The 24988-nt window shown below is 49.5% G+C and overlaps 1 protein-coding gene across 3 annotated transcripts; it reads right to left on the reverse strand.

Moving 5' to 3' along the window:
* Window positions 1-331: 331 nt before the first annotated feature.
* On the reverse strand, window positions 332-24227 carry DDO (D-aspartate oxidase). 3 transcript variants are annotated; one of them, XM_072738872.1, is made up of 5 exons: window positions 23344-23779; window positions 22182-22357; window positions 19283-19391; window positions 15264-15440; window positions 332-2326 (listed from the first exon to the last, which is right to left on the reverse strand). In XM_072738872.1, the coding sequence occupies exons 2-5, from the start codon at window positions 22351-22353 to the stop codon at window positions 1753-1755; spliced, it is 1032 nt and encodes a 343-aa protein (XP_072594973.1). In that variant the 5' UTR covers window positions 22354-22357; window positions 23344-23779; the 3' UTR covers window positions 332-1752. The 3 variants fall into 3 exon arrangements, with proteins under 3 accessions (XP_072594973.1, XP_072594978.1, XP_072594966.1); XM_072738865.1 differs by lacking the exon at window positions 23344-23779 and adding an exon at window positions 24096-24227 and having other exon boundaries at window positions 333-2326; XM_072738877.1 differs by lacking the exons at window positions 15264-15440; window positions 23344-23779 and adding an exon at window positions 24096-24227.
* Between the last annotated feature and the right edge of the window lie 761 nt (window positions 24228-24988).

The following is a 24988-nucleotide window of genomic DNA, read 5'->3' on the forward strand; positions in this document are numbered from 1 at the left end:
ATTGCCAACTTCACATCTCCCCTCCTCCCAACCCTGGGATGTCTGAAATAGAACTTATTATCACTAAACACAAGCCATCTCCTGCCAAAATTAAAATTAAAATTTACATATATTTCTCCAAAGCTTCCTTATCTTAGTGAGCAGCCCCTCCTTTACCATTCACTAAAGCCAAAACCGTCCTGAGCGTTCACAATACACATGAACAGATTAACTCTGAGCAGACCTGTGCTGAGAAACCAGGTTAGATTTATTTATTTCAGCAATTGCCAGACTCATTTTATCATGACACATTTCCCCCTCTTCCCAGTAGTCCCCCCCCCCCCCCCCCAACAACTTGCAGAAAACCCTTTGGATATATTTCATTCCGAATGGTTGTTCCATCTTAATCAGCAAATTAGCTCTTTGGCTGCACCTGGTACTTAATCTTCAAAAATGCTTAGGCAAAGTCAACCACACAACACAATCATTTGTGGTAATGGACAGTAGCACCCTTAGGGGCCTGACCCCAGGCAGCTATTGAGTCGATGCCATGTCCGTAGGTGACTTCATCCCCGTCCTCTAGCCAGCTGAGGGGAGGAAGAGGTTGCCACTAGTACTAGCAGCAACCATGCTTTGTCTTGTCTTAAATGTGATAATCTCTTAAATTTGTTGCATGATCACCGTGCGATCATTTTATTCAGGGGGCTTATAATGCCCCCTTGAGCACGGCCCACAGGCATCGTGGGCAGCTCTGCAGCTGGCAGTGACTCAAGCGTTTTCCATACCTTAGCTCTTCCCGTGGATTTATGAGCCCCAAGATGTCAACACCCCCACAGCCTCCAGCCCCCGTGTAAATTATTAGCGCAGATCTTTGAACACCAGACCTAAGAGAAATCTTATTCTGTAACAAGTATTTTATATATATATATATATATTATTCACATTTACTTATTTTATTTTAAGATTTTATTTGTTTTTTCATGAGAGACACACACAGAGAGAGACAGAGACACAGGCCGAGGGAGAAGCAGGCTCCATGCAGGGAGCCCGACGTGGGACTCTAACCTGGGTCTCCAGCATCACGCTCTGGGCTGAAGGGGGCGCTAACCTGCTGAGCCCACCCCCGCCCCCAGTCGGGCGGCCCTGGAACAAGTATTCTTTTTTTTTTAAGATTTATTTATTTATTTGTGATAGACATGGGGGGGCGGTGCAGAGACACAGGAGGAGGGAGAAGCAGGCTCCATGCAGGGAGCCCGACGTGGGACTCTAACCTGGGTCTGCAGCATCACGCTCTGGGCGGAAGGGGGCGCTAACCTGCTGAGCCCACCCCCACCCCCAGTCAGTCGGGCGGCCCTGGAACAAGTATTCTTTTTTTTTTTTTTAAGATTTATTTATTTATTTGTGATAGACATGGGGGGGGGTGCAGAGACACAGGAGGAGGGAGAAGCAGGCTCCATGCAGGGAGCCCCACGCGGGACTCGATCCCGGGCCTCCAGGACGCGCCCTGGGCCCAAGGCAGGCGCCAACGGCTGCGCCCCCCGGGGTCCCTGGAACAAGTATTCTTAACAAAAGTAGAGTCATGCCCCGCTGGGTGGTTAGGCCTCTGCTTGAGCCCAGCTGTGCGTGGCTCGTGGGTTGGACTCCTCGCCCTGATTCGTACGGAGCATTTGCAATTTTGAGACCAAAAGAGAGCAGCTAAGGAAGCCTGCGTGCGTGCGATGGGAGAGTTGGGGGGACCCCCCTGCGGGCGCTCAGCGGGGCGGGTGGGGGCGGCTACAACCTGGGCGCGGGGGCCGCGGGGGGCGCGGGGGCCGCGGGGGCGCAGCTGCGGGCCAGCCTTGCGGCCTCCAGGGCGGCGCCCCAGTGCACCGCGACGCCGCCGCCGCCGTGGCCGTAGTGGTGGACCACCCGCAGCGTCCCCGCCGCGCCGCGCACCCGCTCCGCCTGCAGCCGCACCCCGCGCCCGCCCGGCCGCAGGCCCACGTGCTCCCGCAGCCCGGCCGCCCCGCGCAGCGACGGCTCCAGGGCGCAGCAACGGGAGAAGATGTCCCGGCTGGTCTGGGCATCGGGGCGCAGGTCCCAGGCCCCCTCCTGCCTCGTCCCGCCCAGCACCACGTCGGAGGCGCCCGGATAGACGTAGGTCAGCCCGGCCCCCTCGCGGATGAAGTGCTTCACCCACGGGGCGCGCACGCGCAGCACCTGGCCGCGCACCGGGAGGACCTCGGCGTCGCCCGCCAGCTGCCGGCTGCCCAGGCCCGAGCAGTTGACCACGACGTCGAAGGCGGGGTGCAGCTCCCACAGGTCTCCCAGGCGCCGGCTGACGATCGGGACCCCGCTTGCTCTTAACCTGGGAGGAAGGAGAGGGACCATCAGTGCGCCCCGCAGCCCCCCTCCCGGGGACGGTGGGGAAGCTCACCCCCCCCCCCCCAGGGCCCGGCCAGCCACTGCCTCCGAAACTGCAGGCGAAATGAAGCCCCGTTCCAAAGGTCCAAAACGGGGGACCCCTGGGGGGCTCAGCGGTGGAGCCTCTGCCTTCCGCCCGGGGCGTGACCCCGGGGTCCCCCTCTCAACCTGGGCCCACCAGTTTCCAGTTCCCGGGGTGCCCTTGCAGAAACGGTCTATGCACTTGCAAGCAAATATGATGTGTATGGACTTACCCAAATGGTAACCTTCTCTTTTTGAAAAAAAAAATTATCTTAGGGACCCCTGGGGGGCTCGGTGGTTGAGCATCTGCCTTTGGCTCCGGGCGTGATCCCAAGGTCCAGGGATCAAGTCCCACCTCGGCTCCCTGCAGGGAGCCTGCTTCTCCCTCTGCCTGTGTCTCTGCCTCTCTCTGTGTGTATCTCTCGTGAATAAATAAAAATCTTTTTGAAAATGTCAAAACGAAAGAAATGTGCTGTCCTTTTTACGTTTTGTAAGTTCCTAGATCATACTAGATGCTCAATCAACACTAAGTTAATCCGTGTTTTAAATCCCAGAGCATTTTTTTATGCTGTTCATTTGGCACCTCAATTTGTAGCCATAGACATTTTGTCTCCTATTGTTAACTCTTGCATGTTCCCTTGCGTTATTAAAGTCTCCCCAACTAGATGTTTGGAACAGGGGTCCCATTCCCCACTTTATGTCTATCGCAGGAATGTTAGCGTGAGAGGAATGCAAAGTATTTGCCACAGATGCAGTAGTAGTTGTGGTTGATAATGATATTTTGGACCAAGTATATCGATATCAAAAAGAAATGGCTTGAGGGATCCCTGGGTGGCTCAGCGGTTTAGCGCTGGCCTTTGGCCCGGGGTGCGATCCTGGAGTCCTGGGATCAAGTCCCATGTCAGGCTCCCGGCATGGAGCCTGCTTCCCTCTCTGCCTCTCTCTCCCTCTGTGTCTATCATGAATAAATTGATAAATCTGAAGAGAGAAGGAGAAGGAGAAGAAGAAATGGCTTGGAGCATCCAGCTGGCTCAGTAGGTTGGGTGTGGGACTCCGGGTTTCCACTGGGGTTGTGATCTCGGGGTCATTGGATGGAGCCCCACAGGATTGGGCTCCCAGCTCAGCAGAGGGTCTGCTTCTCTCCCTCCCCCTCTGCCCCCCCTCTCGCTCTTTCTCACACGTATGGGCTCTCTCTCTTTCTCTCTAAAATGAATAAATCAACTTTTTAAGGGAAATGGCTTATCTAGGTCCTGCAAATCTTTTTTTTTTAATTGTGGTAAAATACACATAACATAAAATTCACTTTGTTGAATTTTTAGGTGTACTCACTCATTTTTAGGTGTACAGTTCACTAGCATTAGTTTTAATATATTCATCTATGAATTTCGTGGTAATACTGGCCAACATATTGCGACGTGTTAGTATTCTTTAAAACAATGACTGTAAGGAAAAAACTTTTAAAAAGAGTTGAGGCGCACTCTCCCCTTTACCAATCATAAAACCTTGGTCAGGTTATTTAATTTCTGTGACCTTTCATTCTCCATCCATAATTTGGAGATACCAGCACTGACTTCATAGACTCCTTGTGAAAATGAAGTGAGACAGCATCTGGGAAAAGTCTGATAGATCCCCTAACACACTGTAGTTCCTCAGTAATTTTTTTTAGTGGGGGGGCGGCAGGAAAGGGTGCTGTTGCTATGTTACCACAAAATACAAGACCCGATATCTTGTCCAGGGGTTTCCCTGCTTTGCACACCCATCTATCACTTACATTCAATGGTTTATTAGCCCTGTAAGAATGACATTCAGGCTTCAAAAAATGTTTTACACTGATTATTATTTGAACATTATCTTGATTTTGCTAGTAATAGATTGCGGATTCCACGTGTTGATAATCAAACATTGTGCCCTGCGTTCCAACTATTCTAATTAAAACTCAATTCTTTTCCTAATTCAGACAAATAAAGGAATTTTACCAGCCTGGTGACTGGACTGAACTGAACTTGTTTCCTCAACTATTATCGTGGGGTAAGAATGCTGAGTCCACAGGGTTTTTAATAAAGATTATGTAAGAATTCAACAAACGCAAATGCCCTTCTCTTCCATTTCACGGTCTCCTCCTGGTCGCTACTGATGGAAGTCCACTCTACCTGGAGACTTCTGAAATTATCCGTGGTTGGGCTGTTGGAAAGGCCTGGCAAGCTTGCTGTGCTGAGTCCCCAGGGTGGAACTTACTGAATGTGCCAGGGACCTGTCATCCTCACACTGTTGCCATGCAACCCTGTGGTGATGCCCCATCTCTACTGTTATCCCACGGGTGATGCATCAGGCGGCACCAGGGTGTAGGAGGAAACCAGACCTAGAAGCTGTAGGTTGGGTGACCCAGCACTTTTACAACCACATGAGGTAGTTATTTTATCCTAGAGGTTTTGAATGACATGGTTGGGGGGTGGGTATAGGCAGGGTGACTTTCCCCGTAGGGCTTCCTGCAACTGAGCAAGACCTCATTCTAGATGGGAAGAATGCCTTGTCCCACCCTACCTTGAGGAAAGGTGGGACGGGGAACTCAAGAATTTGTGGTCACTAAACAGACCCCGACCAATGTCTTCTGGTCATCTCTCTAAAAGCCAAAAGTGCCCACCTTCACCAAGCCTAAAAGTCAGCCCTCCGCAGGACTGTGTCAGCCTGATGCATAAACATGGGGGGTGGTTGTCGTTAGAGCCCCTCCTTCAACTCACTGGGCATTTCAGCAAGAGGGAAATTGAGCAGATGTAGCCTCGAGAGGGATGAGGCTCCACTAAGTGCTTCTACACACACACACACACACACACACACACACACACACTACCTTCCAGAAGCAAAGGGGAGTCCCCTCATCCTCTTCCTTCTCATGGGACTGGAGGCCTTCCTGCACCCCACCTCCCATCCCTGCCACAGCCTAAGCCAGGTAAGAGAGGAATCCTCCCTCCTGATATAGGGAGGTGGGGGTTCAGCGGGGAGACTCACTGAGGGAAACGGGACACAGGAGAAAGACAGGGGTCCTTGTGAGCTCTAATACGAGGGATGGGGCTGCTTTGACCACAGCACTGGGCATAGAGCTCAGGAGGGAACTGGGAGCAGGAGTTCAGGGCAGGATGTGGGGTGCAGCCCAGCAGAGACAAAAACGATGGGAGCATCAGGGCCAAGATACTGCCCTGGAACCATGTGCTCCTGGAATTCGCCTGCTGACACTTACACCCTAAATTGTTTGGGGAACCTAATGAATAGAAGCTGGGGAGGAGGGGAACAGTGTTTTTCTTATTTAAATTTTTTGAGCACTTTTCATCTTGCCAAAGGTAGACATTTTATCACTCCCTTTGGTAACATCTTAATAGCTTGTACCTTTAATCTGGGAATATTATCCAAATAGGTCTGTAGATTAGACAAATACAAAGTAAAAACTCTTAGGATGCCTGGGTGGCTCAGGGGTTGAACGTCTGCCTTGGGCTCAGGGCGTGATCCCGGGGTCCTGGGGTCGAGTCCCACATGGGGCTCACCGGAGGGAGCCTGCTTCTCCCTCTGTGTCTCTGCTTCTCTCTCTGTCTCTCATGGATACATAAATAAAATCTTTAAAAAAAAGAAAGCAAAAAGTCTCTTCTAAGGATCCAAGATGACTATGGGGTAAGAGGGTAAATGATTGCATGAAGGCCAGGATGCTTCTCTGCAAACCAGACTGCTTTTGGAAAACCGATCCCCACCAAGGAGGGTAGAGAGAAGAGGGGATGACATGGTGTCTGTTCCCCAGCTGCTCCTCACACTGGCTGGAACATTCTCATTAGAAGGCGAGGGCCAGAGCTTGAGGGGACGGACTTGAAGAGAATTGGTGAGAGTCAGGCCTGAGCAGGGCTGCCATGCAGTGGAACCCCAGTTGTCAGAGCAAGAAAAAGGACAATTCTCCCCACTGCTGGTAGAAAGTTCGTTGGAATGAGGAAAACAGCATTGAGTTTTTGAGCCACTGATATGAGGTTAGCTTCGAGTGGAGAGAAAGAGTGAAGAGCTAGGAAACCATCACTAGAGATGCAGAGAGATGCAAGGAGGCTGGGAGAGGATGGTGGCCAAGAACCTGGGTGGGGGGAAGGGTTGGCTTTGCTAAGCATTGTGTTATGTATTTTGTATGCAATATTAGACATGGTCAATTAAAAAAATTAATCCTTGCTTCAAGCCGAAAGCATGACACCTTAATGACAGTGATCAGAAAATTAACTATGTCCAGTATATTTCAAAATGTGGTAAAAAGGAAACCTAATTTAAAATCTCACTTGGCAAATAGTACTATGCACACAGATTCACAGAAAAAGTCCACCGTTCCCTCCAGAAGTTAAAAATAAAGCTCCCCTACAACCCACCAATTGCATTAATAGGTATTTACCCAAAAGGATATGGAAATACTCATTCAAGGAGGTACATGCACCCCAATGTTCACAGCAGCATTATCAACAATCACCAGACTATGGAGAGAACCCAGTTGTCCACCGACTGATGAATAGATAGAGAAGACGTGGTATATGTATACACACGCGCACGCGCACGTACACAAACACACTGGAATATTACTCAGCCATCAAAAAGAATGGTATCTTGCCATTTGCAGTGACACGGATAGAGCTAGAGAGTATTATGCTGAGTGAAATAAGTCAGAGAAAGACAACATATGCTTTCACTCATATGTGGAATTTAAGAAGTGAAACAGATGAACATAGGGGAAGGGGGGAAAAGAGAGGGAAGCGAATCGTAAGAGAAACTCTCAACTATAGAGAACAAACTGAGGGTTGACAGGAGGTGGGTGCAGGGGATGGGCTAGCTGGGTGATGGGTGCTAAGGGGGGCCCTTGTCGGGATGGGCACTGGGTGTTGTTTGTAAGTGATGCATTACTGAACTCTACTGCTGAAACCTATATTATACTGTACGTTAACTAGACTTTAAATAAAAGTTTGAAGCAAAGACTAGGTCATACAACTAATAAAGCATAAAAATATAGGGTAAAGAGAGAAGAAGTCCGCTGTTCCATCCTAGGGACACTTAATGCAGCTATACCTAAGATAGCTTATAATAGCTTTTCAATATACATATATATGCACATTTTGCATGTGGTAGGAATGTGAACAATTTGTGCTCAGAGGGTCAATGGTGGTGTTTTCTAAATATCCTCAGAAATTCTTTGAACCCTTCAAGCCTAAAGCCTAATTCCCCTCCCTTTGAATGTGGGCTGAACCTGGTCACTCGCTTCTAATGAATATATATCTACACAGATACGTTTATATCTATCTATTTGCATATATTATATATATACACACACACATAGACCCACACACATATATAAATATATAAAGTAAATACATGTATATCTGCAATATATGCTATACGATCCTGGATTTTCTTTTGCTGCAATTGGAAAAATTCAGAGAAACCTACCTGAATAAGGTCTGTAGGTTTCAGAAATGTACCCATGTGAACTTAATGCCCTCATTCTGATAAGTTGACGTTGGTTATGTAAGAGAATGGCCTTGGGTTTAAGAAATACGTATTCAGTATTTGGGGTAAAGGGGGCATCACATCTGCAGTTTACTCTCAAATGGTTCAGGAAAAAAAAGGTATCTATTTAGAGGGAAAAGGATAAAGCACATCTGCAAGTTTGAGGTTTGGGGAATCTGAGTGAAGTCTATGTGGGATTTCTTGCCTTTTATAATAGTCTAATTTGACCCGACGACATGATCTCATCTGAGGCCGTACCCCACCCCATTTCCTTGCGATGCGTATTCCAACAAACCAACCGCTGTCCATCTCCCACTTGTCAGAATATCCATCCCTGTTTGGACCACTCCCTGGACTTGGATTACCTGCTCCCCGCTCTCTTCTGGGGAAGGGCAGCCTCTGCACCCCTGGTGGATGGGGCCCAGGGTTTCTCTGAGCAGGGTGGCCCTGGAGGGGACAGCTGCACCCCCGAGGCGGCCTGCAGCTAGGGCCTCAGGGACCTGGTGCACCCGTGGAGCTGCCCTGAGGCCTGCCCGCAGCCTCCACCTCCTCCCTGCTCACCTCCTTGCCACTGTCATCCTGCACCTTCCCGGCTGGAACCTCCCACTTGATCCTCCAGGCCAGGCAGCCAAGGGCGGGAGGGGGGGGGGGGGCTCGAGTTAGATGTGCGTCTGGGACCGTCATTTGTCTACGGCTGCTCTGGCTCAAGGTGGCAGGTGTTGGGTCGGGGCAGAAATATCTAGACGCCTGGGAAAGGGCAGCTGAGCCCCAGCAGCGAAGGGCATGTTCGTCTTGGGGAAGCCGGGCTCTGCCTGCTACGCGCAGGAAGGCACCTTCGCAGGCTGGACGTGTCTAAGGCAGGGTCCATCCGTCCCGTTCCTGATGCACGGTCCCTATTTCTGTCCAGCTGCAGGGGGGGGGGGGGGTCACACAAGGTGTTTTTCAGAGGCACTGCTGCGACTCAGGCCAAGGTGGGGGGGGGGACAGAAGCTACAGGGGATGGGAGGCAGGGAGAGTAACCCTGAGGCCTTGTTACCCCAGCGGGAAGGAAGCTCGGTGTGGTCAGTGCTGCGGGTGCAGGCCTCATCGGGGCCACAGTATAAAGCATGGCCTCCCAAGAGAAAGCAATGTACCTAGGCTATAGGGTCCCCGGCACAGAAATGGGGCGCCCAGCTCTTCGGATGATGTCAAAGGCAGGAGGATCCTGATCCAGCCGGAATGATTTATTTAGGTAGGACGCCTGGCAAAGAGACAGGCTCGGTTGACTTACTGCCTCTCTGATTCATTTCCTGGAAGGGGCAAGTAAAAAGCAGCAGAATCTGACTCCACTGGCTGAGGATATAAAACATGATCTGCATGGCTGGTTAAACCTCGGAGGGGTTTTTGTTCTTTTGTTTGTTCTGGATATTATCAGGCATGGTTTCTTTCTTTCGTTCTCTCTTTTCTTTTTGACAGGGAGACGATCCCTTCTGTTCTTTGAAGAAAAGGCTAACGACCCCAGTTGTGGTTAAAAACATTTTTTTTTTTTTGGTCCTTCCTGGAAGTTTATATTATTTCAGAAGCATAGAGCTTAGGACGGAGACATTGTTGTGTGTGTGTCTTGCTGAGTGAAAAGCCTGTTTTTGAGTCAGAACAGTGTAGGCTGAACACTCACATTGTGTAGAAGGGGTGTAGGAGGTAACACAGCAGACCCTGGGTGCGAGGAACAAGCAGGGATTGTGTGACTCCCCGCTGGGGTGGCCCCGGTGGAGGAGAGCCCACGGGGTGAGCCCGGGGGGGCCCACCCCCTCACCCCAACTCAACACAGCCCTGCCTCCCCCTTGGCTTGAAATCCTCCCCTGGGAAGGCTGCCTTGGGCATGGAGGAGTTAGTTCTTGCCCAACGAAGCCTCCCTCAGGAGGAAAGGGGACATGTGGCTGCCTTCCTCCCTCACGTTGGCCTTCTGGCCAGATGTCAGGCCCTGAGGGAAGAGGACGGCTGATCTCCACAGGGTGGAGGCCCTGTGTGCTACCTGTGCAGACCTCTCTTGCAGGGGCTGGGGTGAGAGGAAGAGGAAGGTGTGAGGGGCACAAGACGGTGCTGCGAGGGCGGGATGGGGTTGGGAGGACAAGGGTGTGTGCACTGTCTTTGTCTGAGGCACTCACGTCCCAGCCCCTGTCGTGGTGGACGTGTGTGTGTGTGTGTGTGTGTGCGTGTGTGTGTGCGTGTGTGCGTGTGTGAAACAAATGGGCTGACGGAGACCTCCCCAGGACGCTAGGGGGGACAGGAGCTGCCTCTCAGGCCTCTTCTCCCTGACGCTGTCACCTAAAAACAGACAGGAAGCAGCGTGCTCCAAGGCAGGAACCCCTGCCCACTGGTCCTCAGGCCAGTGGCATCGCTGTCAGGACGCGGCTCCCACGGGCACAAAGTACCACTTGACTCCAGGCTATTTTAAGTAGAGTGAAATGCTGACGGCAGGCCTCCAACTCGTGAGAAGGCAGCGGGATTTCTCCCAGGTCTTCACCCCCCTGTTAGAGATTAGGCCTGAGAATTAGGTTGTTATGGAAATAAGGGGCCTGTTTTCCTGATACTTTAGAAGCAGGGAGAACAAATCGTCAGATACTATTTGTCTCCATGTGAAAGCGGTTGAGGGGGGCCCCAGAGCTAAGCCATTTCTTCTCAGCCAGAGGGGGAGGGTGGCTGGGATGGGGGCCGTGCTGGGGACTGGGCCTCACTGGGTCAGCCTGGGGATGCCCCTCGTCCACCTGGAGCTTCCCACTGCCCACCCAGGGCAGCCCCAGGGCAAACCGGGAGGCTTAGAAAGACTCCTCAGAGGAGGGACAGAGACAGTGGGGGTGAGGCTGGCCTCCCTGCCTCTGCTCCCTCCTGTAGCAATGCCACTTGTTCCGGGGGCTGGGGACAAGGCTCCCTCTGCCCCCACAAAACTCCCCATCTTCCAAGGACCTTATCTACCATTCAGCTCTTACTTAAGCAAAATGAAAGCAATGCACCCTCTCTTCCAGGAAGAATTTCTATTTAAGTTTTCTGTCTAGACTTTATACCCAATGCTTCCTTGAAAAATTAGGAGAAACTGCATGCACATGCACACACACACCTAATTACTATAAGCTCAAGACTATTTCTAGGACTTAGAGGTTACCTTGGCTGACCTGAGCTGTACTTCCCTTCCACTGAGCCACTTAGAGGACCCCACTGTGGCCCTCCTCCAGCTGTGCATGAAAAAATGAGTATGTGGGGCCAAGGGATGCACCCAGCAAGAGCCCTCCGCCGTCACTTCCAGTCCATGAGCTGGGAACCCATGATCCCCACATTTTCTCCCTACTTCCAGGGCCTGCCTGCATTGTCTTCTTCCGAGGGGCAGACCATGCCACTGTGTGCACCCTTCCCCAAGGGGTGGCCGAAGGACACCTATTTTCAGGGGTGGGGGAGTATGAATAGAGCTTGGGTGCACGAACTAGGGTGCCTCGTGGCATGTACCTAGACCTCCCTGCCACCATGTTCACGTGCAGCACTCCTGAGAATCCAAGAATTCTAAATGAGAACTTGACCTTTTGGGTGGTTGCAAGTCCCATTTGTTAAAGTAAAAGGATAAATGATATTTTATTTAATGGTTTGTTAGCTTGATGTGGAACTTTTACATGTTCACATGTACCAGTGTGGGCTCCTGTGTGTGTTTTTGTCCCAGGCTGGACACGGTAGGAGAGGGTCTGATGTTGGGTGTATTCTCTACACCCCAAAATCACAACAGAAGGAAATTTCAGGGAACAAAGGGAAGTAGAAGGGAGGCAGAGTTAAAAGCAGCTTATGTCTCCACTGAATATATAAATTTAAAATGTAGCGTTGCATCAGGTTTGTTTTAAGGAAAAGATGGAAGGAAATATTCATGAAAAGAAAATGTTTTTCTTCTCACAATTGGAGTGCGTGGAATGTTGTTGTGCCCAAAAGTAAGAAAGTGCAAGAGAGAGAGAATGAGAGAGAGGAGAGAGGCAGACATGTCAAAAAGACACAAGAGCAGCCTGAAGGGACTCCCACTGGCCAAATCTTAGGCAATTTGAACCTCAAAATAAATAATAAGAGTAATAGATTATAATGCACTGATTAATATAGGAATTCCCATGCCCATGGTGATATAAATCAATGATTGAATAAATATAGGGGTGGAGAAAGGTTTTCCTTTTAGGGGGAAGCAAACTAAACATAGAAGGAGTTAGAAATTATCCCCTGGCGGGGCACCTGGGTGGCTCTTTGACTCTTGGTTTCAGCTCAGGTCATGACCTCAGGGTTGTGAGATGAGCCCGGAGTCCAGGGAGCCTGCTTGAGATCCTTTCCCCCTCCTCCTGCACCTACTCCCACTCCTCCTCTTGTTCCCCTCTCCCATGTGCTCACTTCCCCTCAGATAAATAAATAAATAAAAAGAAATGATCATTTGGCCAACATTACAGTCATGATGGAGTCAAGAATCATGAATGGATGCTAAAACTAACAGGTGAAAGTTTGGATGAGGAACAGAGTATTTACACGATTTCAAGGTGAATCTTGGCCAAGCATTTAGTAATTACAAAGGGAAAAAGTGGTAACTTCACACTAGAGATAACTGGCAGGCCGAGTGATCAAAGTTAACATCACCGGAAGGAGGCCAAACTGACACCATGTGCCCCCTGATATGATGCCTCTAAGGATTCAACATTCCTTCTGTGGGGTTCCACCAAAAACATATAACCTCAATTTGATCACGAGGAATTCTCAGACAAACCCCAAGTGAGAGATGTCCTACAAAGCAACTGGTTTGCACTCTTCAAAGCCATAAAGGTCATACGAGAGAAAGATCACTAAAGAGGTGTGACAAGTAAATGTAATGTGTGACCGCAGATTTGATCGTGTTTAGATATCAGGTATATCTATATAAGGACCTCACTGGGTCTTTTTTGGGCGTAACATATGAATAAGGTCCAGAGATTACAGCTTCAATACAAATACCGATATTTTTATCATAGTACTCTGCTTATGTAAAAGAATTTCCTTGCTCCTAGAAAATATACATGGCAATATTTAGAAATCATAGGGCAGCATGTCTGCAACTTACTCTTAAATGGTTCTAGGGGAAAATGTGTATATATATATGAGGGAGAGAGTGGGAACAGCATTTAAACTGTTAGGAATCGGGGTAAAGGGTTATACAAGTTCATCCACTTCCATCATTTCCGTGTCCATTAGCATCCCTGACCCCCACCATTTCCACACGGAGAAGCCAGCCCTCACCAGTGTCTGGGATGGAGAACAAACACTCTGCAGGCTCCCCGCTTCCCCGCATCTGCAGAAGACCACAAGGATCCAGCCAGGTTTTCTAGAGCTTCCTGAACATGGAGGAAAAAAGTCCCAAGACACAGAATCCAAACAATAGACTTGGGGGTAACAATGAAACTTCAGCCTCAAATGATAAAAGTCTCCAATGACACCTCACTCGTTAGACTCAACAGCTTGCACACTTTCTTCCATTTTTTTTCTTATCATAATCCAAGAAAATGACGTACCAGAATGACGGTAAAGCCCTGCCACTTGTGGCACGCCTAATAATTCCCCTTTATCTGAGTTTAATTAAGATAAAGCATATGATATCACCATCTCAAGTCACTAGCATTAACATTTTCAATTTTCTATTCTCGGTCATTTTTATAATCCAAGGACAAGAAGGAAAACTGCAGGAGCAGCCCCGGTGGCTCAGCGGTTTAGCGCCTGCCTTCAGCCCAGGGCGTGATCCTGGAGACCCAGGATCGAGTCCCACTTCGGGCTCCCTGCATGGAGCCTGCTTCTCCCTCTGCCTGTGTCTCTGCCTCTCTCTCTCTCTCTCTCTGTGTGTGTCTCTCATGAATAAATAAATAAAATCTTTTAAAAAGAAAAAGAAAAAGAAAACTGTACAACATTGCCCCGGAGGGAAAGACTGTGGTGCTGCTGCAACTTGACTATCGGCTGGTGGGCAACTTCATCACGCGATGGCTCGAAATGTTCATTTAGTGGGCTGATGTCTACAGGTTCGAATTGAGCATGCAAACACGGTTTAAGGCCCAGTAACAAGGCATAAAAGAATGAGTTTAGTGAAAACTGGGACTCACAAAAGGAAAATATCCCCTATGAACTGCTAATAGGTAAAAGTGAGAAGAGCACTTATCAAGCTACAAAGAGGTACCATACGGCTCCTGACATGAGCCTAACAGACTTAGGCTCCCTCCTCTGTGCTCCCAATCCACCCTCAAAATCTGTGCAATCCATGCAAGTTACTGTAATTGTTAATTCACATGTATAAACACACACGTAGACGCACACACACACACACACGCACACCATCACCCCTACTAGACTCTCAATTCCTTAAGAAGAGTGATCACATATTTTTTTTTTTGACCAGTTTCTAGCACAGGGCCGGGTTCAAGACATAGATGCTGAGCACAGAATTGTGGGATTAATGAATTGTAGGAATCAATTACCCTATAGTCCACACCTGGGACCGGATCATTGGTGCCACCACTTACCACAAGTCACTTATCCAATGTTTACACAATAATTCACTTTGTCCCTATTTATGTACCAAACATACAGATTTGGGGGTTGAAAGAGCCAGTGTTTCACAACCCTCAATATGCTTACAATTTCCAGACTAAATTAGAGGGATTTATTGTCGTGTCTCAAATAAAGGTGCTCTTGATGTGTTTCCTAACACTCTGGAATCAGGAAGTCCCGAAAACCAAATCAAAAATGCAAGTTCAAGGTATTTTGGACTGAACTTGATGAGGAAGCAATTGCCTAATATAGATAAGACCTCTCAGGTGTAGAGGTCTTAATTATAACAAAGAAAATATGGAAGCTATTTTCTTTATCACTAGTGAGAAAAAAATTTCAAAAACAGTTGATAGTAAGCTTAGTAATTCTCCATCTGAAGAACTGGAGCAAATCATATAATTCTAGAACTGGGAGGTGCTCTCCAAACGTCTCCATTTTACGAATGAGGAGGCTAAGATACGGTTTCAGTGAGTAGGTTTCACTTACTGGCAGGCGAGGGACCAAATCATGCATCATGAAGAAGAACCACGCATCATGCGCTCGAAGACGGATGTGTTACCACCAGTGTGGTATCACGTACTCCTTGTGACACAAATACTGTCTTCAGGTTGTTTGACAAAGCTCTGGCCGTTGTGAGCCACCACACAGGCTGCAGAAGAACTCTGAGGGGCCAAGGGAATTTTCTGTACAGCTTTTATGGGTGGCTATGAAAAGCCATATTTTATGGGTGGCTATGAAATTACTTATGGCCATGACACTAAGAAAGGAGGCGGCGAGGAGCCAATTCAACTGACCTCTTCTCCAACCATGAGAGGTAGGTAGAGCTTTCACACTTCAAAGTCGTGAAAGCGTAACCGAACACATGCTGGGGGAATTTCTTCAGTTCAGCCTCGGTCATTCTTCGAAACCCCAGAACCACATCGGCCCAGAATGGCACTTCTTCAGTAGGAACACTCCGAAATATCTGCCAACTCAAATACGTAAGTGGAAAAATTTCCTGAAATTTTGTGAAATACATTTCCTGAGAACCCCCAACCCCATGACATTCTCTAAAGCATTTTACAAACCCACTTCCTATACCCATAAAAAGAAAAAGATCTATTCTTCTATTCTCTTGGGTTTAGATCGTTCGGCAGTTAAATTTAAAATGTTCATGACATTGGGGGGAATGAGACATTTTAAAAGTTGTGTTCTGAAAATTAGATTTAATTCTTTTTTTTTTTCTGCAAAGCTGTTGCTCAGATTTTCTTTATTTACTTATGACTATGGCATTTTTGAGGAAAGGTTTTGGTGTTTTGTGTAACATTTTACATAAGTTGTAAGCATCCATCAGAAGTTTTAAGGTTGCCCTCAATTTTGAACAAAATACCTAATTTGAAGCGAGCCATGGTGGGCGTATGGGAGGCAGAGTGTGAGTTATGAGGTAAGTTGTGGGTCATCCCCTCATGCCATCAGTAAGAGAAACTGTGTCGTCAAGAGGAGCCCAGTTATTGTTAAGCCACCAGCATGGCCGGGTGGATGAGGCTAGAATGCTACTGGTGGTTAACCAGCCGGTAGTAGTGCTACCAACAGCTGCTAGGACTCGGTTTGGATTTGCAAGCCTTGGTTTGTTTTCATTGATAGGAATAAGTGCTGTACATCACGGCTGCTCTAAAATAGCAAGGAAAATCACCTTACTGTACCTAGTTGCTCATGATGTGGTCATTCGCACACCAGAATTTATATATCCCTCAGTAATTTATTCAAAGGGGTCCCCGGGGAAGGTGTGAATGTCGTTTACTGCAGGGCTCCTTTCTGGGCCTTCTTGCTGCCTCATTTTGCGCACCCTCTCTGGGCTAGATCGCCCCTCCCTTATCTTCACCATCGTCTACAGGCTAAACACGCTGAGGGCTACGCCTCCTGAGCTCCAAAGCCAGACTCAGACCAGCGTTGACTTTCTTTCTGCCCCCCATTCCACATGCCACCAACTGCCAAGTCTCAAGTCCTATCATCTCTCTTCTCAGGCATTCCTCAAATCCATCTACTGTCACCCCCCCACACCCCACATTGTCAACACTTAATCGATTATACCACCATCTCTCTCTCTCCACACATCTGTTCTCTACGCTACAGGCAGGATATTTTTGACATATAAACATGATCAGTTGGTTCAGTGGATAACATCTCTCAATGGTCCCATTAGCCTGAATTTTTTCAGTCTCTCCAACACACCACAGTCGCCCTAGACTCTGGTCTGTGCCTATGAGGTTCCCTCTACCTAGAGTGCCACCCCTAGTGTCCCCAACCCTGTCTCTTCCCCCTTCACTTCTACAGTGTCACCAGACTGACCTACCCATACTCATCTGGATGGTCTCTGCTGAAATATCACTTTGTCCCAGGTAGCTTCTCAAACTTCCCAGAGGAGGTTATTCTCCAGATATCCACTCCCATGGTACCCTGTACTCTTCCCTTGGTAACTCATGTCCTATTTGCAACTAGTTAGATTTAGGATCTTCTCTACAGACCATGAGCTATATGAGGGTAGGACTGTGTCTTTTTTTTCCTCAAAAATTCACTCAACATATATTTACTGAGCATTTACTATGTGCTAAGCAGCGTGTACTAAATTGCTTGTTACTGTATCACTAATACCTAGGGGAGTACCTGATACTGGGGAAAGCTGAATAAATTGTTTTGTAGAAATGCATAGATGAACAGATGAATAAGGCTCTACGCTTATGCCAAAGGTGCTCAGGACATTTGTGCCCTTGACTTCATCTGACTGATTCAAATCCTATGTTTTGTGGAAGCAAATGGTATAAAAATCACTCATGTGAGAAAAATAAATAACTCTCTTTTAGACTAGTTCGAAGTACATTTTTAAAAATATCTTCCATGATGGTGAAACCCTAGTCTTGAAAGGATGTTTACATTTTAGACACGGCTATTTTCCAAAGTTACTTAGAGACAAAGTTTGTGAGTTAGATATGGTCACATTGTTTTTTTTTTTTTTTAAGATTTTATTTATTTATTAACAAGAGACACAAAGAGAGAGGAAGAGACATGGCAGAAGGAGAAGCAGGCTCCATGCAGGAAGCCCGATATGGGATTCGATCCTGGATCCCAGGATCACAGCCTGAGCCAAAGGCAGATGCTTAACCGCTGAGCCACTCAAGCATCCTGGTCACATTGGTTTTGGACAAAACCAAATTGTGGTCATAAATCAAGGAGAACAATTTTTCTATGGGATTCGTCAGCTGGAGTTCTAGTATCAATTCATGTTCAGAAGGTAGAGCAGAAGTCAAAGTTGCTACTCTGTCTGGGTGTAGACTGTGGGAAACTAGTGGCATCAACACGTTAGTGATGGTGAGGGAAGGCAAGAGGAAAAGCATAGAATAGAAATCTGCCTGATGCAGGTGTGTTCACTAGCAGAAAATGTCAGGATTGCAAAGGAGGAGGGAGGACAGGTTTTTCTCAACAGTATAAAAGATGCAGTGGTTTTGAGAACTTGGTAAAAAGCAAACAACCCTCCGCTCTTCAGAAAGCTATAGGGCATTACTGTGTTATCACACAGGATATGATGGATGGCATGTGTGTTATATCACAAATTAAAGACATAAATTAAAAGTGACAGGATGGTTAGTGATCTCTTTTTAAGAAGACATAGAAAGATATTGTCATATTCTAAGTGCTAGTTTGCGTTAGAAATGCTGAATAGGATTGTTTTTAACTCTTTCATTTAATTATGAACTCCCCAAATCAGATATTAAGAATCAAATAGATGGGCGCCTGGGTGGCTCAGTCAGTTAAGTGTCCAACTCTTGGTTTCAGCTCAGGTCATGACCTCAGAGTCATGAGATCAAGTCCTGAGTCTGGGTCCACACTGGTGTGGAGGTTGCTTAATTCTCTCTTTCTGGGGCCCCTGGGTGGTTCAGTGGTTGAGCATCTCTCTCTAGCTCACGTTGTGACCCCGGGGTCCTGGTGTTGAGTCCCGCTTCAGGCTCCCCATAGGGAGCCTGCTTCTCCCTCTGTTTGTGTCTCTGCCTCTCCCTGTGTGTCTCTCATGAATAAAGAAATAAAATATTTTAAAAAATTAAAAAAAACACCCGCTCTTTCTCCCTCTCCTTCTGTCCTTCCCCGAGTACCCCCTGCTCATGCACACTGTCTCTCTAATAAAAAAAAAAAAGAGTCAAATAGAAATGTCCAAATCATTTCAAAAACACCAAGCTCAGTGTTTACCTGCTATATGGTTTTTTGGCCATATTTGCAAATCACTGCATAATCGGTTATCAGGTTATCAGGTTATCAGGTTATCACTGCATAACCTGAGGAAACTCAAAATAGTATTTGTGATGAGAAATTGTAATGGTTGTTTAAAAGTCTAATACTATAGGGGTGCCTGGGTGGCTCAGTTGGTCAGGTCACCAACTCTTCAGCTCAGGTCATGACCTCAGGGTCCTGGGATCAAGCCCCTCATTCAGCTCTGTGCTCCTTGTGGAGGCCGCTTAAGATTCTTCTTTTTCCCTCTCCTTCTGCCCCTCCCTTGAGTACCCACCCACCCGCCACTCACCCACTCTCTCTCTAAAAGTAAATAAATAAAAACTTTCTTTAAAAGTCTAATACTATATATACTAATATATAATATATAATTGACATACTAATAACTTGTCTCCCTTGAGTTCTTTGCAGGAAAGCCTGAAACGTTCTTCAAAATCCTCCCGTGTCTAGTTCAGCACTCTGCTCACAGCAGATGCTCGACAGTATTTTATGTTGAATTCTAAAGTCCATTGAGATCATTCTAAATTCTAAAATAACTTCAGATTTCCTCTCTTACCCAGACACCAGATGAACACCAGCATCTTCAGCTTCTGCAGAATTGGCAATTGCAAATAGATGATCAAAGGTCTCTCTAAACCACTGCTTCTGCTTGGAAATGGGTATGTCTGTAATCATGGGGGAAAGCAAAGCGTGAACAGAAGGGAAGTGGCGATGATAACTGTGCTTCAAACAAACTCCTTCCCAGAAACTGGGAGAAAGCAAAGAGGCAGGGGAGGAACATTTAGATAAGGTACCGCATTGTGGTGGAGAATCTGTCAGCAGCCAGAGTTTTGGACTCATGCTGTTGACTTGTATTTATGTAAAGATTAATCATCAGAGGGTAAATTGGCCGAGCAGGACAAAATCTGACATATGAGCCATCTGGAAGGTGGTCTTTGGCACTAGATACATTCTAGATCTTGACAGGTGCTTGACCAATCTGAGCAGAAGTTAGTTTAGGCCGAGTGAAGTTTCCAGCTGGTCACACAGTTGAAACAATAGAAGAAAGAACTTAGAACCTCTCTCCTGGCCTGTGGGGCCCAGGTCAACCAGAACAGAGAACGACTACATCGATGGGAAGCCCAGGTTGCTTACCCTCCAATACAAGGAGACAAGGCCTGTCTCGTGGAGCTGAGATCCTCGGGAAGGACTTGCTACAGCCCCGTCCAAAGCTGCCACTGCCTCCACCCCCCTCCACTCCATGGAATCACACAATAGCTTAGAGTCCCCGGGTCACTCGGCACCACCTCCCTGGCACAGCACCGTGGGTCAGGGCTCCGTGTCAGCCAGGCATCCCTGCAGTGGCCACCTGCAAGAGGCTGGACCCAGATCCAGCTTCCGGAAGGGTGTGGGCCTATCGGAGATGAAATAAGGGTTTTTGGTTCAAGCCCCAAAATAATAGCGTCCAGTGTGGTCAGAGAGAGCAAGCGTAATCTGGAGAGGTGCAGACAAATCCAAACAGGGTGAGGAATTGGGCCATCTGATCCCTATGGAAGGGTCATGAGGGAGAATCCAGGGTGGAGCTAGTGACTGCTGGGCGGGGGGTGGGTGGCTGAAATGGGGGCAGCCACCGAGGACGTGAGGGCCCTGAAGCAGAGAGGGTGCTAGGTAAGCTCTGCGTGGAGGACTGTCCCTAGAGTCCACAGTAGAGATGAAAAGGCCTCTGAAGACATCCTGCTCCCCAAAGTCCCCAGGTCAATGAGGGCATCTCAGCCTGCGGGGTTTTATGGGAATTCACTTGTTAAAGTGCCAACAATATTTAATAGTGGGTCTATGCTGTCGTCTTTAAATCGTGTGCCCATGTGAGCTCAGCCCTGTATTCCAAAGCTGCAGACTGGGCCACTGGTTTAGAAATAAAGAAGGAATAATAAGCTTGCAAAAAGAGCGAAATCAGACCTCATATGGATTACACCCCAACCTAAGCGGGTGCTGGGGGCTGTGTTGAAACGCAGACCCCTGTTCCCATTTTAAACTTCAACAGCAAAATAGTGGCTGCGACTCACACGCTGTAGGAGTCATCCCTAAAGAACGGACACTTCGAATTCAGCGGTGGAAAGAGCAAGCAAGCCGGGTGACCGGATTCCTGCGCGAGGGCTGGTAAGATAACTGCAGCTGGAGTAGTGGTAATAATAACAACAACGGTGGTTGATAGAGCACTTTCCAGGCCTGCTCTAACTGCTTTATGCGTCCTAACTTACTAACCCTCACAGCAGCCCTGTGGGACACCTGTGGTCCCCCTATACTGACAGAAGACATCACTCTTATCACTGGGGTGGCCTGAAAGAAGCCCCAAGAGAAAACTGAAGCCCTTGTTCTGGAAGCATCAGGAAGAAACACTCTCTGATCTTGGGGCCGCCTAGCTGAAGGGTGAGCTCGGCCTCGACGGCCCGCATGAACTCTCAGATGGGCCTCCGTCTTTGCAGTTGGTTCCACGACTCTCCTGCGGCCTACTGACCACTCGCCCGGGCCTGGTGCAAGCAAAGGAGCTCCTGGACAATGGACAGAAGAACTCTGCTCACAAGAGAGGTGCCCAGAAGGTACGCACTAGCATCCTGCAAACAGCCCGGGTTCCTGGGCCTATTTCCTGTACATGAGTAACTTGGATTTAAAAAGGGGGCGGGGGGGGGGCACCTGGGTGGCTCAGCGGTTTGACACTTGCCTTCGGCTTAGGGCATGATCCTGGGGTCCTGGGATCAAGTCCCGTATGGGGCTCCCTGGACACAGCCTGCTTCTCCCTCTGCCTGCATCTCTATGGGTCTCGTAAATAAAAGCTTTTAAAAAAAATAATTAAAAAATAATTTAAAAAGGTAAAATTAAGAGGAAGAAAAGGAGTGGGAATGAGAAAGTGGAGCCAGGGAGTATAAACCTCATTGGCTGCAAAGTGATTTTGGTTTTTGTTGGATGCTGCTTCCTGCCTGCTGCTCTTTCAAGTGAAGAGTATGGAGTGGAAAGGATGTGGGAACATATTAAAAAACAGAAACAAAAACAAAGATGCATCTTTCTGCCCGAGTACCTCTGCCTGATGGTCTGTCCAGGGCCTAGAAGGGATAGCTTTAGCCCCACTGCAAGTGATTTGTGACCCGGTGGCCCTTACGGTCCCAACGGGGACCCTGAGCACTGCCCATCTGGGGGTCGTGAGTGCTCCTCACTGAGCCCCTCGAGGCGCGGCCTGTGTCCCATGGTCCCCAGGCCCTTGAGGATGCTCCACGGACGTGTGGTCCGAGCCAGACACGAAGCTTTGCCCCTCGGAGCCACCAAGGAGTGTGAGCAGCCGCGGCCTAGTGCAGGCCCGACCGCGGCCCGAGAGGTAGGCCGCGCGTGGCAGGCACATGCACCAGCAGCTGGCTGTGCCACCGCCCCCGCCACAGTCCCCGCGACAGCCCTCGTTGCCCATCGACGGGCCGAGTCCCTCTCACCTGGATACGTGTGAGGAATGAGCATCCCGGCTGCCACGTCGCTGGTGGTGTGAGGAGTGACCTTGTCTGCGACGACCGTGACGGCGCACGGCGGGCCCAGCTGGGAAAGGCACAGGGCGGTGGAGAGCCCCACCACGCCGGCCCCCACCACGGCGACCTGGGGCTGGTGCATGGGCCTGCAGGGACACGCGGGCACCGGGCCGGGCCTGAGTCTGGCGGGCGAGGCCCTCCGCAGGTCCCCAGCTGCTGGACGGCAGGCGGTCCCGGCGGCGCTCCTGGGGCTCAGTGTATGTGTGGGGGGGCAAGGCCTGGGCCCCACGTTGCACACGAGCACAAAACCAGCCTGCGGGGCCTCCAGAGCACACTTCTGCTCATTCTGCCCCCTCCCTCATCCCCTTCTCCTGCAGCCCAGCCTTGTCCCCAGGTACAGATGCCCTCTCTGCTCCCAAAGCCCCCTGGGGGGCAGCCACTGAGAGGACGTGGCCAAGTGGGCAAGTCTGGAACTCGGCCCTTATTGTTTACAAACCGGTTTTTAGTTATAACCGTGAGACAGGGGGTTTGAACACCTGAACCCCGCCTCCCCTCTCCTGCCCCTCACTCCAACTGGAAACCAACCCTCGACTCCCCCTCCCTGCCTCCGTCACCGCCTTCCCCACCCACCCCTGCCTCTTCCCCTCACCCCATACCTGAGACCGCACCCTCTGAGAGCAAACTTTCCAGATAAGGAACCTGGATTCCTTTGCCCACTCAGGTGCTGACTCAGTAACCTGGAGGGGGGGGGGCAACCCATGGCCTCCTGGCCTCAATTCCCTCATCTGCAAACCAGGCCGTGTGAATTCTTTATTGGTTCCTTTGGGTTGAAAATAAAGACCCCCAGAGGTTGTTCCTTCTGAGAGTCGGCGTGGAAACGCGGGAGGCGGACAGGCAGAAGCCCGAGACTGGCGCCCTGCGTGGGAACATCTAGGGGCGGATGAGGCCCGACTCCCTCTCCCCGCACAGCTGGGCCCCAGGAGCCCACTGAGCCCTGCTCTGCTGTCCGCTTCCCCGACCACTGTGGCTTCCCACTGCGCTTGTCTTTCCACCCCTGTTCCCACTCTCTAACTCTCTCTGGGTCTAGGTTGAAACTCCAGAGAAAGGAAATGCGAGTTTGCCAGTCGCTCACCGTCATCTTCATCAAGGTTCTAGCACCAGGCCGGCTCAGTGGGCTCAGCCAGCCTGTAATGGGCTCTTGGCGCAGTTGCCCTTTCCCGCCCGATCAGCAACAGGCAGGTGGGCGCCTTCTATTCACAGGGGTCCTGTGGTCCAAATCGTGGCCACCAGGCCGTCACAGTGACCTTGGCCCTGGAGGGTGCCGGGCAGTTCTGCTGGGAGCGGGGCAACCTGGCGGGGCTCGGCTGTCTGTGGTGTCCTCCAGCTCTGAGGGGCTCTGGCTCGGGGATCAGTTACAGTCCTCCCATGAGGGTCAACGCGTGTCACTTCTGTCTCTCAGGCGGTAGATGCGTTTCCTCCCCGCGAGCTCATGTGCTTGCCCCCCCCCCCCCCCCCATGGGCCGGCTAACTGAGAAGGAACAGGTTGGCCAGGACGCAGGGAAGGGCCTGGCGCACCGGAGGGACCCGTGGGGGCGGGCAAGCTGGAAGAGCAGAGCCCCACCCGTCTCCCCCCGGGGGGGCAGAAGGCACCCACCCCTCCCCTCGCTGGCTTTCCCATTTCTTGGGTTCCCCTGCCCAGCGACTTTCTCAAAATAGCTAAGTCAAGGGGAAAGTAATCTGTGGCTGAGAACAGCTGGCTGCCAGGGAGGAGAAAAGTGAGCCGGCAAGGGGGAACGTCCTGGCCCTGCTCCCACTAAGACCGCCCCAAGCCCCCAGAGCACATACAGGGTGACCCCCGAGCTGCAAGCGGAAGGATTCCAGTACCTTTCTCTGCAAAAGCAGCCTTGGAACCCACAGAAGGCTCTGGCACCAACACTTGTTTTCCCAGTGAGTGGTTGGTCTAGTGCCCTGAGAGACACAGGGAAAGTAACACTGCTTCCCATTGGGGAATTTATTAAGGACATTCCCTCTAATCTCCCTCTCCATTGGCCCACCCCCCTTCCCGGGTCTCTGTAACTTATTTCCCTGGAGAAAGGAAGGATTAACTTCATTTCGTAAGCTCCATGGAACTGTGGCTCTGCCAAACCCCAAGAGCTCGTCCAGCCTCAGCAGTTCTCCTCTTTCTAGTTTGCAAACCTTCCATCTGGCCACCAGTCCGGGGTTCGCCAGCTGATTTACAGGCACGGGGCATAACAGGTGAACCTGCCCCCTGCCAGCAAGCTCTGGCCAGAAGCCACGCGGGTCTCCTCACTTGTCTCCTCTGGGTCAGTGGGTGGGGGCAGGAGTGGGGGCAGGGTGAGGGTGGAATAACGTGGTTGATCACCAACAAGATGACCTGATTGCAGTTGGAAAAAGTACTCGGGAGATAATGGAGGATAAAAACCAAAGGATTCTTTAGCCCACATAGTCAAATATTTGCAGAGTCCACCATGTGGTAGATGCTTGATGACAACCAACAAGTTGTTGATGGGGAAACAGTCTGATGTATCAAAATAATAATAATATTGTAATTAATATATATTTATCATTAACCATGGGCTAGGTGCGTGTACAACACCATATAATGCAACCACCCTCTGAAATAGTGAGATACTATTATTATCCCCATTCCATAGATGGATAAATTGAGGCTCCAAGAGAGTAAAGAAGAGCCCAAGGTCTCCTAAGTAGCAAAGCCCAGTCCGAGTGTCCAAGTCCTGAGACTCCGAGGCTCAAGG

Source organism: Vulpes vulpes, chromosome 1 (genome assembly GCF_048418805.1).
Source record: "Vulpes vulpes isolate BD-2025 chromosome 1, VulVul3, whole genome shotgun sequence".
Taxonomy (NCBI): domain Eukaryota; kingdom Metazoa; phylum Chordata; class Mammalia; order Carnivora; family Canidae; genus Vulpes; species Vulpes vulpes.

What these genes read in the sequence shown, in the direction of transcription:
- DDO (XM_072738865.1), bottom strand. Translation starts at nt 24,214, where the DNA reads ATGGGAAGCAGTGTTACTTTCCCTGTGTCTCTCAGGGCACTAGACCAA. An exon ending in CATTCCTCACACGTATCCAG is followed by an intron (nt 19,392 to 22,181) that starts GTGAGAGGGACT and finishes CCATGATTACAG; the next exon opens with ACATACCCATTTCCAAGCAG. An exon ending in CTCTCATGGTTGGAGAAGAG is followed by an intron (nt 2,327 to 15,263) that starts GTCAGTTGAATT and finishes CCTTCCTCCCAG; the next exon opens with GTTAAGAGCAAGCGGGGTCC.